The sequence below is a fragment of the Tinamus guttatus genome, unplaced genomic scaffold (assembly GCF_059628265.1).
Source record: "Tinamus guttatus ecotype Peru unplaced genomic scaffold, ASM5962826v1 Tinamus_guttatus_pri_ptg000125l, whole genome shotgun sequence".
In the NCBI taxonomy this organism is placed as follows: domain Eukaryota; kingdom Metazoa; phylum Chordata; class Aves; order Tinamiformes; family Tinamidae; genus Tinamus; species Tinamus guttatus.
In genome coordinates this window covers 1,378,288-1,391,438 of record NW_028288659.1, presented here as the reverse complement: position 1 = coordinate 1,391,438, position 13,151 = coordinate 1,378,288, and the positions used below count along the sequence as shown (strand labels likewise).

The window sequence follows — 13,151 nt, the reverse complement described above, 5'->3', positions numbered from 1 at the left end:
ATCACCAATGGTACTAGGTGTCTCAGGAAAGACAAACGCAACTTTACGTCAAAACTGAAAACAAAAAAACAAGTTATCTCCCTCCCACAGCACTGCTATAAAAAATACATCTGCTTTTATATTTGAAAAAATATTTTCCATTGGCCGCAACTTCAAGCCATACCAGTGTATGGCTAGTAGAATATACAGTCTGTATTTACCATGCCTTTTTGAGACTAAGCTTACAGCTCACGGACCTTCTGAAATGAGCCGTTGCCCTCCTCTCTGATGAGGCCTTGGCCTTCTCCCTGCATGTGTGGGGTCTGCCCCAAACACAGCTCCGCCGCAGCCGGGCTCGTCCCCATAGAGCAGCCTCGGGCCTTCCTGGGAAGAGGCCGCAAGCTCTGAGTGAGAGCGACGGCCCTCCTGCTGCCCCCCTTCCTCATGGAGAGACCCTCATGGGGAAGCTGCGGTGCCCAAGTCGCAACCAGCAAAACTTCCCTGCAGTTCGGCCCAGCGCGGGCCCCTCCGAACACCGGCGCCGTGAACCCCCTACGCTCGGCAGGGCCCTCAGGGAACGGCAGCTCCCGGAGGCCCCCGGACCTGCACGAGGGCAGCACGGCGCTAACCCCAGCTCTCCCTGGCAGGACCGCACCGCGGGCTGCTGTTCTGCTGGAACGAGGCAAGGTCAAGCCCAAGTATCACAAGCTCTATGGTGGTTTCCTCCTCCAAGCTGGTGACCTACCAGCTGCGCAAGCCGAGAGGCACTATCCCACCAACCCCTCATGTTTTTTGTGCAAACCCAGCTGGAGCCAGCAAAAGTGCTGTTCTTGCAATGACAGGTTGGTCTACCATGCTTTACAGGCATATGCTTTAGAAATACCATCTGAGCAAATTATTCAAGCATGCCTCGGGGGTGCTGCATTTGGTTACAATACGAGTCACTGCCCAGCCACGTGGTCAGCTGTGAAGGACACTGGCCAATTCTCATAAAAGAGAGAAAATATATTAATTATTTGTTTATAAGTTAAATAAATAAAGCTCAAAAATGAAATCCTCAGTTCTGAAGAGAATTCATTTCCCCACTTCAGCATTTAAAAATATAGATTTATGACTGAGCAGCTATAGCTCATTTTCTGCATCTCTTGGGGGAGGAGGTGAGAACACTTTGACAACGTGTTTTATCAGTGTTATCACCATGATAAATGGGCTTTGTCCCTGCACACCCATAAAAAATCCTCTTTAGTACCTTTCCAGCCTACCAAATCTTCCCTAATCTCTTCGTGGCTTTACTTTACCTCCTGTGTTGATCACATTAGTTGGGCTTTTTTGTTTATTCATTTGTTTTTTACTGGGGACTAGACAGGAGGACAAATAATTCCAGAGCTCCGCATTGCTTTTTGATGTTTCTAGGTTTTTTACGGAGTAATAATTATTTGGCCTGGAGGGAGAGAGCAAAGGGTAAAGCCATGTGATATTTGACAATACTGCTATCATGAACCTGAATTATTAACAAATTACTATCTAATGAGTAAAACATTCAGCTGCAGTTTTCCCTCACAGAATCATTAGTCCTAATTGTAGAATCATCCTTCTAAGGTGATACCCAGACACTACTTTCCCTTTCTTTAGGATCACTTTCAAGTCACAAGCTGCAGAAGTGGCCACCGTTTCCACAACATTAACCCCTTGGAGCCCTTTTATATGACCACTACGTCTGTCTTCCTAGCTCAGAAGGGCCTGGCAGCACTTTCAATAAAGCCCCTTAGTGGTACTTCATGAGGACTAGGTGAGTCTACGTTGAGTAACAAGAGGTGCTACTTTGCCCTCATGGCAGCAGATGAGTACTTTCTCTCCACAGCTTCCCCAGCAATAACCATGATATTGAAGGTACATGTCCCACCCACACTACTTGTGTGACTAAGATGGGTTCAACCTAAACATGAATCCTGACTACAAGGAGGTTTTCATTGGTTCTCCAGTATGTTCCACATGAGCTGAGTGTCTCCTGTAACTTTGGTCAAACAAGCATGCATCCAGAATTTGCCCTCCATAATTCTGCCTCATATCTAAGTTCCTTCAGTGTCACTTTTAGGCTTCCACCACACACTTCTCCAAGAATCATAAGTTCCTTTCCACTGGTGACTGAATGCTATGTCTGATCTTTCTCCTGGACTTCCTGTAACCTCTTCTCTAATCGATCCAATTTGGCCAGATTCTCCTTCAGCAACTTGCTGTTTGGAACCAGCTGTAAAGCTTTTTCATAGTAGTTACGGGCAGGGACGTAGTTCCCCTAGAAGAAAAAAGAGAAATGACAGATCTCATTCACATAGAAAGGACCATTGCTTGAGAATGGTGAACACAGTTACACAAAGGAAGAAGAACTTTTAAAACTTGAAATTATTTGGAACACTTCTTTATGAGACGAATCACACCCATGGCAAAAAAACAGCTAGTTTTATTCATAGATAGAACAGCTTAGGGTCATCACACACTGTGACTGTTAGGCTAAAGAAGTCAAAAAAAAAAAAGGATAATCATGTATTTCCATAGAATCATGTCAATATTCTACATCAGACAGACATCTTCATTAAGTGAGCTAGGTAGAGAGGAATCTTAAAATTTCACTCATGGGGACATTTCTCTAAGGCAGATCAACAAATCTATCTGGAAGACTTTAGAGATGGACAGGTTGCTTGTCCCCTTAAAATGTGGATTTAAATTACAGGATATATACTCCCAAGCAACCTAGTAGGGAAATTCTAGCTAGGGCTGAAATAGGTTTTCTTCCTTTATGGACATCCAGGATCAAATACGTCCAAATATTTGGACAAACATGTTGTGGTCTCTTACTGTCCACAAATATGCAGCTCTTGGCAGTCTAAGGCAAGTTTAGCTTTCTGTCCTGAGCAGCAGTCTTTGCAGTTGTCAGCTTAAGGAAAAGCAAAATTTTCAGACCTTGATATGTTCAATGCCTCCCATGTTCATCCAGGCTTGTGCTTGATCTGAGTTGAACTCCACAGCTTTTTTATAGCTCTAAAAAAACATGATTTTTTTTTAGGTTAGAAGTCTGAATCTTCAGTCAAAACTAGTTAAAAGAAGAGATCTCTGCAGCCATTTAAAACATAGTTTCAATTTCTTCTTTATAGAATATACATGTTGAAATTCACTCTTTTTAGTAGAGATGACACATTGTACTTTTTCCCCACTGAGTTCATCTCACCAGCTTTGCCATGCCCGCTGCATCACATGAGGAACCACATCACATCTGCAACCCTGCCCCTGCTGCCGGGCACGTGGGGGTGTTCTGCATGTCAAGGACATTCCCACCACCAAGTGTCTGCCTCCCACAAGCAGTGTGTGGGCTGGGATGCTCCTTATTTGCAAGGCTTAAATCTGGAGCTGGCTGCAGACCTGTGGTACAGCCACCACAGTGGATGCTTCACAAGCATTTGGGGGCAGTGCAATTCCTCCCCATTGCTTCTGTCTATACAGAAGAAGAAGCAACAAGAACCTTCTGGACTCTGACAAATAGCACCATTTTTATGCTACCACAACAGAAGAGGATTCAGGCCAGTATTAGACATGTCTGTGGAGTCACATGGAGTTGGTCACTGTTAGCAAGAAGGGATGGGGATGGATGGATGGACCAAGACTCCAGTCAGTATGACAAGGCCTTGGCTTCTCCACGGTCTCACCATGACTCTGTCATTAACTTCTCAAGACAGGGTGCTATATTTCCATATACTGATAGGAAAGGCAGAAGTGAGGAGCTGAAAACAATCCTCTAATGAGAAAAAAACAGTTGTAACTAACTCTGACAAAAATATCACTGCGCCATGGCTTTAGCTGTACTTTTGGTGAACTAAGAAGTTCCTGAAGTCAATACCCATGGCACATACAGCATAGAATATTAGCTGCAAAAAGTTAACTCCATTCTTGAACCCATAAATCTTTTGCACTCAGAGCACTCATACCTCAAAAGCCTTGTCAAGAAGATTCTGTTCCCTTAGCTGGTTTCCTTTAGTGAAAAACAGCTCTGATATGACTTTTGGATCCTTTGGTTTTAGCTGAAGAGCTTTATCTATAACTTCAAGTGCCTGTGAAAAAGCAAGAGGATTTGTATTATTGTATACTACTCCTATCTCCTTCTCATGCTCAACCCACCACGAGGATCTCCCAGCACAGAAGCCCGAGTAACAAGAAGTCATCTCTGCATTCTCTCATTTGCTCAAATTGTTATCACATTTGGAAATGAGAGTTTCAGATGTTTTTGGCTGATGTGCTGTGAGGCTGACAGCAGTAAGAGCAGTAAAAACTCACAACCTTTAAAATTAACACTTCTTAGCTTTAGTCATTACCCAGATAAACAAAAGGGTTTAGAAAAAACCAAGCCTGCTGCATGTGTGCTAAGGCACACACACATACGTCTCTGGAGAGGCAGAGTATAAAATTCAACCCGAGATCTGTATGTGAGCCCTTGGGACACCAGCACAGATTGCTCTGTACCTTAGCATAGTGCTCCTGCTTGCTGTAGACTGCTGACAGAAGGCGGTAGCACTCTAGACACTCGGCATCTTCGTAGAGGATGTGGTTCGTCATCTTCTCAGCTTCCTTTGTCCGTCCCATCATTGCTAAAACCTGGGCCTAGAGATCCACATTATGAAAGATTACAATTTTTAAAGACTCAGCTGCCTTAAATACACCATGTTGTACCCCAGAGAACAGTCCTGGCCTCCTGCTTTGCGGCAAGGCAGGGGGCTAGCAGCCCTGAGCCAATGCTCATCCCGGAAAGCCAGCAAGCCCAGCTGTAACCCTTCCGAGCGAGCAACGGGCAGGTCGGATTTGATCCGTGACAGGGCCTGCTCAGCTGGAAAGGTGGGGGCTGACACACAGGGTCTGAGGTCAGGAGGGTGTGAGGAGGAAACAGGAGAGATGTTTGCTTGATGGCTAGCATGGATACATGCTCTGTCTGTTTTTTGCAGAGCTTCAGCCCAGGGTAATTTTCACGCTAACACTGGCCATCCACTGGGCCTCACTGGCCATCCCTTTCCAAAGCAGTAGTATATCATGACCCTGCCCCAACCATGCTAGTCCTGAACTCACCAGCGCCAGTCGAATCTCTCTATTTGAAGGCTGCAGTGACACGGCTTCCCTATAAACCTGCAAAGCTTCTTCATACTTCCCAGTGTTGTAGTACAGAGCTCCAAGTGGGGACAGGATTTCAGCTTTCCGGGATACCTTCAATGCCCTGAATATTGGTGGGGGAAAAAAAAAAAAAGAGAGATGTTTCCAGGTAATTTAGGGATCAAAACAAAAGAGCAAAGGGCACTCCTATTAAACAGCCAGCTAAGCACCGGAAAACCCAATTCCGAATGGATGGAGACAGGGAGAAAAAAACACAAACGCCACGCTGGCAGCCTGAAATGTCACCTAAATTTTTAATGAAGCCTTTGAGCAAGGACAAGCCCATAGGTCCTTGGGGGCAAGGGAAACACCAGTCTCACAGCTCAGGTTCCTACCTTTTGTACCAGGTTTCAGCCTCTTTGTTCTGCCCCAGAGAGCGGTAAAGCCTGCCCAGGTTCACCATGGCCACGTGGTGGTTTGGGCTCTGGTGGATGGCGTGTCTGTAGTGGGACACGGCCCTCTCGGGAGCCCCTGCACAGGAAAAGAGCCGGTTAGCTGATGCCTCAAGAAAATCATCTCAACTTCAGCATGCAGTGATGCTTTGGATTCTTTCAGCTCCTGCTCGATGCTTGTGAAGTGAGTGACAGTAACCAGCTAATTCCTACTTCGGTGCAATAAATCCAGGGCAGCAGGTGCCTAGGATGCCTCCTTTGGAGCCTACTGGAAACATCTCCGTGTTCCGGAGGAGCCATTGGGTGGCACTGCTCCACTGCAAGAAAACATCTACCTGTGCAAGGTCCTGCAGCCCATGACATCACCAAACCCGCAACAAAACACAGCCCTGCAAAAGACCTCGGAAGCCTGTAACAACAGTGCCTGCATTTTTAGGAAATGCCAGGGTCCACTCTGAATTGAAGAAAGGTGCCAACAGCTATGCCAGAGGCCTTAAGTTCTACTTATATGAGTACATTTTTGTTTAACTAAATAATAATGTCCTCCTGAAGGATGTTAGAGTGCTTTCCTCAGGCATAGCCTACCAAATACATTAATGCGCACCCTTTAAAGTCCCGACATTTCAGCATGGTTTTAGCCACAATGTTGATTTAACTAGTTTGCATACTTTAGGCCAGATATTTCTGTTGAAAACTGACACTCACGGAGCTTTGTCGACCAGCGAAACCTTAAGACTATCAGTATTTTTGAAGTCAAATCAAATTTATAGTGTACTTAATTGCATTTTTTAGCTGGAAAAAAGAGAACTTGAAAACGGTCTGTACTTGGTGGCGCACTGAACATATGTTGCTGAATTTCTATTTTTGCAGCATTTCAGATTTAGTTTGATTTTTTTAGTTTGATTACCTCCGCAACATAAAAGTAACATTAACATGTCTCAGTCTTCCCTCTGAAGGAGAGAAGAGAGAAGTCTGTAAGAAAACTCGGAAACACTTAGGATTTGAAAGGCCAACAACGTATCTTTCAAGGTAGGATTCTTTAAAATACCCAGCAGCAACCTCACTCAGCTCCTGCTGCTGAGCAGACAGATGTTTTTGAAAGTTGTATCTACAAAACATGCTGGGAAGCAGCTGGGCATGCACCTAAGCCAGTGCCTCAGCTGTTAAACACATGGGGGTAACACAGGTCATTAAGGGAGGCACAACAAGAACCTAGTTGTATGTAGGACTATGCAGTAAAAAACAAAACCCCAAAATAGTTTTCACTTTGGCAGGATACACAAGTGAAAAAATCAAGTGGGGTACACTAGAGCAGAATAAATAATTTTGGTAAGAACACAGCAGTTTAGTTGGGTTGGGAAGCCGAAAGCAGCAGTATCAGAGTGGAATTACAGACCTTTTATTAATAAGTTTGAATTTGGGCTGGATGGAAATGTAGAATCTTCATCTGTCCCTAACACCATGTTTCCTTTTTCTAATTACACATATTCACAATTTTGGCTTCTTCTTTGTTTCACATTTGTAGCACAGAAGAAGGATGGCCGAGCATCAGCTCGGAGGTAGGACACCACCCACAGAGGGATGGACACTGCTCTTTGGCACTGCCCTCTTCCCCAGCATCGCCAGAGCCCGGAGCTGTGTGACAGGGGCAGACTTGGTGGCAGCAGTGCTCACTAAGCCTGCAAAGCTTCATCAGTGGCTCTCAGCTCTGTTCTGGAGGGATGTGGGTAAAGGAATAGTTGGTTTCTACTAGTAGTTTCTCCATTCAAACTTGGACTTGCTTATAAAGTTGTCATTGAAAGTGGCAATTACAGCATGTTTTAATTTATTTTTACTATTATTATGTGAATGCCAGGAAGTGCCTGAGTCCTTGGAAGCTGGATGGGAACCAGCAGCCCAGCAGAGAAAGGCTTTGTATTTCATTATGGAGCCCCTGAGAAATCAATTCACCCCACAGGATCTTAGGTTTTGTTTTCACGGATGATTTTGGTTTAAAAGCCATGTTTGTTTTACAGCAGTGGCACGCAGCCCTCACAGTCAAAGAGCTGCTTTGTCACCAAGCAGAGCAGCAAGTGCCCCAACGACCATAATGATCCGTTCGTGTGTCTGGGATGTTGTTTGACGTGGCCAGGCTTTCCTGGAGAAACGGCAGCGCTGTCGGGATGCCGTCTAGCTCAGCTCAAAGGCGGCGACTGCCTGTGCTAATACGGTGAGTAAGGCCGCAGGAAAGGCAAGAGCCTGAATGCCACTGCCACCCGGCGACTGCTTTGACTGCACATGTCAGCACACTGCGCCACCTCAGCAGAGCACGGGTATTCGTTTCTAGGCCACGGTGGAAGCATGCCCACAGCTCTGGAATATTCTGGCAATCTCTTTAAAGTGTACTGCTAAATAAAACAAACCAAAGCAAGTAAGTCAGAGAGAGAAAAGCCCTCGCTTCATCTCACTCACCTGTATCAACCAAGAAAACGCCATAGTTGTTATGCAGGTCTGAGCTCTCCGGGCAATTCTCTATGCCGGCCTTATAAACCTCCTCCGCTTCTTCGAGGCGTTCCTTAAAACAGAAGGATATGACTTAGCTGTGGCAGAAACAGGGTCGGCATCAGCTGCTGGCCTGCATGTACTGGAACACCTCAGGGGCCACCTCCTGCACCTCAGGGGCCACCTCCCTCGCTGGCAGTAGCCGTGACCTCGGGGAGGCCCAAATTACAACCCCTGCCTGGATGTGATTAGATCAGATCCTGCTATCTGGTGCCCCACAGCAGTTCTGACCATTTTTATCCATATGTTGGCAATTGGAGCTACCTGCAAAGCACTAAAAACAGTTGGAAAAGGTTACTTTTCAAGTGGCTTGTGTCCACAAGGACAAACAAGGAGCAAAAGCCTGGGGACAACTGGGGGAGAGAGCGAGCTAGTGCAGGGAATGGGGGAAGGAGGAGGAGGATTAGTGGCAAAGAGGAAGCGGGGCAAAACAGAGAGATCCAGATTAAAAGCAGGTTTTGTCAACGTGTGAGATGTAGCTCACTGGGACTGCCTGGATGCCACTGGCCTGATTTTCAGATGTGCTGAGTCTTTGCATGTTGCACGGATTTCCACGAGGTTTGAAGGTGCCGAGAGCTCCTGGACAACCCCCATGGCCTCTTCCCAAAGCCCTGGGCAACACTGGCCACTGGGCTCTGCTGATGTAGGCTTGGGACACCCAGAGAAATCTCACGGCTGGGAGGCAAATCCACAGTGAAACGAAGGAGATGTCAGTGTTGCCACTAACCCAGACCTGCAGAGGAGCTGGGCTTCGAGCCCAGAATATCTTCTAGAAGGACCCCACACACCAGGCGAGATGAAGACATCTTCTAGCAGCCAGGGCAGGCCTTGAAAAAAACTTTTCTCAGGTGACTTTGTTAATTCTCTGTGGGAAACAGACCTGATGTTGCTGTTTATCCCAGCTCTGACTCCTCCTTGCCTCAAAACCTGCAAATCTCAGAGCATGCTGGGCTCTCTCCAGATTTAAGAGGTGCACCTGAGAGCAGCATGTGGTCTGTAGCTGTTTAAATGCATGGGCTCCTTCCTCATGTCCTATTTCAGAACAGCTGGGATTAACAGTATTTGAAGACTATGACTTGATGGAAGCAAATGGTTTGTCGCAGTTAAATGCTTTCACATTTATACGATAAAGGTCAGCCAGCAGAAAAGATAGTGTGTGATAAAACACAGAAACACATTTTTAAGAAGTGCTTAAATTTGGACGTTTCGGCTAAATTCATAAGGATTTATCATCATTAGTCTGCGGGGTCAGGAAAAGTGTAGTAGTCATCAGAACTGACTAACACGATGAGCAGCTTTCTCAGAAAATATCTGTGTCAGAAAGACATTAACAGAATATTTTCAGAGATGTCCCTCTTGATTTCTTCTCCTCTAAGTATAATTTTCACCTGCAATACGTGGCTTTGCATGCATGCATGAGAGTTTCCTGCATTTAATTTACTGGTCTTAAATCCTATCCTCAAAAAAAAGAAGTGCAAACTGGATTAGCAATATCCTAAGTAAAAGTACTCGCGCTCACTGCACGTAGCATTAGGTACTTTCATCATTGGCACACTGCATATGAATTTGTAAAACACTTTTTTTTTTTTTTGGCATCTAACATCCTGACCTTGCATGCAGCAGGCTCCAAGCACGGACGGGAATGATTTCTCCAACCAAGTGTTTCTGTTGCGTTCAGTCAGGAATTAAGAAGGATGTGCCAGAGCTTTCTCCCTCACAGCCTGGCCTCTCCTCAGGAGAAATGCAGTAAGATAACCAAGGCTTGATTCTCATTAACACTTAATAATGTCACTTCCGGACCTTCATGAAACATTTATCAAGCTCACAAAAGTCAGAAGGCTGCCTTAAAAATGTATGAGATTTTTATGATTTAAAGAAAAAATTATGCATCTGAAGAACTCTGGGGTTTTTAAGTCTGCTTTTTATATGGCTGTTTTTCAGTCTGGGTAAGTCTGAGTCACATCTGCAGGGTTTCCTCTGCAGCTAGGTTAAAACACTTCTTTCTCTTTGGGTATGCTGACGTTCTTACAAAAAAAAATTAAATATACACACACACACACACTTGACTCCAGAAGCAAGAACTTGAAAATGCCATCAAGCAGCTTGAGATGGCTGACGAAACTTAAAAGCAGGTAAGAAGATATACTCAAGAAAGTCAGAGCAAGGCCAAGGGAACCAAGTGTTGTTACTGGAGCGTGAAACTAGCAAACAAAAATGTTTGACTTCTGATATAAGCAGCACCAAAATGGCAACAGACTGTCATGGAACACAACCACACACCGTGACTGAGTTATGAGATCAAGGAGAGAAAGCAGGGAGGGACAAACACGTACAACAGGCAAACTGTTCTGTACAGTGTGTTGTTCTTTTTCCCCAAGTCTGTTCTGGTTTCAGAATCAAATATCAAGGGGAGAAAAGGGCAACTATACTGAGTTACAGGCTAATTCCCCGGAGCATGAGGAATTCCTGGCATGGCATTTTTCACAACTAGAGAGGAAAAGGAACCATGCACTGGCTCTCAGACACTGGGCAGGACCAACAAGGCAAGCAGGACACTGCTCCACGGGGTCTCTTCCACCTGCCTCCTCCCTTCGCAGCCTTAGCCCGGCGCTGGGGGAACAGAAGTTTGTCGCACTCGTGGTCACTTCATGCGAGTTATTTAAACGTGCAGCTTCCAGCACTTCAGCCCCTTTTCCATCTCATTTCCAGGGGAAGGAACTAGTTCACGTTCCCTTCCTCAAAGCTGGTTAATGCAGCCGCTGGGATGACTGTGCCCGGCAGCGGGGAGCGCTGCAGAGGTGTGAGCAGAACTCGGGGCTACGAGCAGAAGGAAAACCAGCTCTGTAAACCAAGCAACTTGTCCCTGCTATGGCTGAGCACAAGATGCTGCCACAAGCCTGCAGGAAATTGTTATTTTCTGAGGAAACTGTAAGAATTCTATCTTTTTTTCTTCCCCTTCCACTCACTCAAGCCTCAAGAGGATGAACAAACTACACCTAAGCGTAGGTGAATTATTGCTGGACTTACTAACAACATTTGCTTTGGGCAGCTGGCCTTGGGACTCTATTATGTTTTTATTGCACTGTTGACCTTATGACTGATGGTTCTAATTAATTACTTCAATTAGTATTAAAACCACGTATTACTGTGGAGAGCTCATTTCCTATACTTGCAGGGGACTTCATTAAATGGTTGATTCAAATCACAGATCTCACTGAGTGAGTTTTTTTCTTTCATCTGCTATATTTCTAGATTTCTGCAGCTGTACATCTGATAATATTTGAAAGTCACTTAAAAGACAAGAGCACAACCCCTTTCAGTAACCCATATTTATCAGAGGTGGATTTTGTGGAGGGCCCCTTATCATTAAAGAAGCCAGAATAAACCAGAGTTAAGACCTTTGCTTACAGTCTGGCCAACACTAAATTACCTCCCTTTTGGGAGAGGTTTTCACTAATTCTGCTAACTGGACTAGTGGAAGGTGATATTTCCTGAGGCCCAGACAGGTGGATGCAGCACGACCCAGTCCTGGCAGTCTCCAAATGTGCACTCACACTTCACGGTTTGAACTCAAACATTTTGTGTCTCCATTTCCGTGTTCTTCAGTGGGAACAGCAATAGTTCACCTCACAGGGGACTCGCAGAAATAAATTACATAACATACGGTGAGTACTAAGGGACCAGAATAATAAGCAGGGGGAAAAAGCCCAAGAGGAAACGAGTAATCCTGCCTCCAGAGCACAGTCTGGACGGTGCGCAGTAAATAAGACCTAGGGCCACATATTGAACAATGAGATTAAATAAAATATCGAACAGCTGCTCATAATGAGCCCCATCCAGCAAGTGAACCTTCCCATTTCCAATACGTGATCATCTACCTGAGTAATTAAGAGCTGCATCCTAATGCACATACGCAAAGGGCTCGGTTCAGGCTGCAGAGCCAACCTTATTTCAGATATTTCCTAACCTTGGAGTATTTTATTTTAAAATTTTCGTGGTATTTATGCGTGTAACGGGAGGAAGGGCTCCCATTTCTGCTGTCAAACACTTAAGTACACTATAATAACAGATCAAGCCCTTGCTAAAGACATGGGGAGCTGCAAAATGGATATTTACTCACAACTTTAATAGCATTTCAAAGCCACGCTAAGGTGGGTGCAATTACTCAGCGAGTTGCCTCCTATGGTGAAGAAGTCAGCTCTAGAGCAGCTCAGAAGACGTCTCCAGACCACGCTCAGTGCCCACGTGCAAGGCCAGGGCGCTCCTAAGGCACCCGGCCACGGCCTCACGCGCACAGGGACCAGGAGCTTTTACGGATGAGACCCGTTACCTTCTCGGCCAGCAGGGAAGCCAGGCTGGAGTAAGCGTCTGCGAACTCCGGGCCGTACTTAATGGAGTCCCTCAGCAGGATTATGGCCTCCTCCTTCTTCCCCTGGGACCTGCATGACAAAAAATACAGGAAATAATTAAATTTAAAAAAAAAGGAAGGAGAAAGAAAAGTTCCTTTAATAGATGGTCACCCACTGATTAACTACTTTAAAGAAATGTGAAATATCCTGTCTTGTCCTTTTCAGCAAAGGCTAAATTATTAACTCACATCTTCTCTCCATGATTCCACTAATCAGCACTGCCCAAGCCCGGGCAATTCCCTTGGCCCTTCTTGGAGCGTAGGGCACTGCAGGCAAGGGTTGAAGTCCCTGGGTACCTGCTAAATTTTATATGCTGGCCCAGGCACTTTCCACACACAGGTTTTTAAAGTCCCTGGAGCAGCACCTAGGCGCCCTGCAGTGATTCCCCATTTCTGACTGGAGCAGAAGGGACCTGCCCGGGCTGGGCTGCTGGTGACTGTCGCGTTGGTCATGATCCTAGTAAAGGCAAAACACCCCCCAAAACGGTACATTCCCCAAAACCACACGCCAAAGAGCAAACATTCTGCCTTATCCATCCAGTCGGGACTTAAGGACATGTAAAGGACAAGCCAGGCAAAGGGCCTGAAAGCATTAAGTGCATTTGCTGAAAACATGGCAGAGCGTGTTGCTAGAGAAGGAGTGC

General features: G+C 45.6%; 1 protein-coding gene across 1 annotated transcript in view; it reads right to left on the bottom strand.

Moving 5' to 3' along the window:
* Positions 1-1,004: 1,004 nt before the first annotated feature.
* TMTC1 (transmembrane O-mannosyltransferase targeting cadherins 1) overlaps positions 1,005-13,151 on the bottom strand; it is a 130,628-nt gene continuing 118,481 nt past the window's right edge. The window contains exons 13-20 of the mRNA XM_088521558.1: positions 12,430-12,538; positions 8,010-8,112; positions 5,502-5,637; positions 5,086-5,230; positions 4,489-4,626; positions 3,957-4,079; positions 2,938-3,015; positions 1,005-2,272 (exon numbers count right to left, since the gene is read on the bottom strand). Coding sequence (XP_088377684.1) covers positions 2,132-2,272; positions 2,938-3,015; positions 3,957-4,079; positions 4,489-4,626; positions 5,086-5,230; positions 5,502-5,637; positions 8,010-8,112; positions 12,430-12,538 — 973 coding nt within the window. The 3' untranslated portion in view covers positions 1,005-2,131. The remainder of the gene's footprint in view (positions 2,273-2,937; positions 3,016-3,956; positions 4,080-4,488; positions 4,627-5,085; positions 5,231-5,501; positions 5,638-8,009; positions 8,113-12,429; positions 12,539-13,151) is intronic.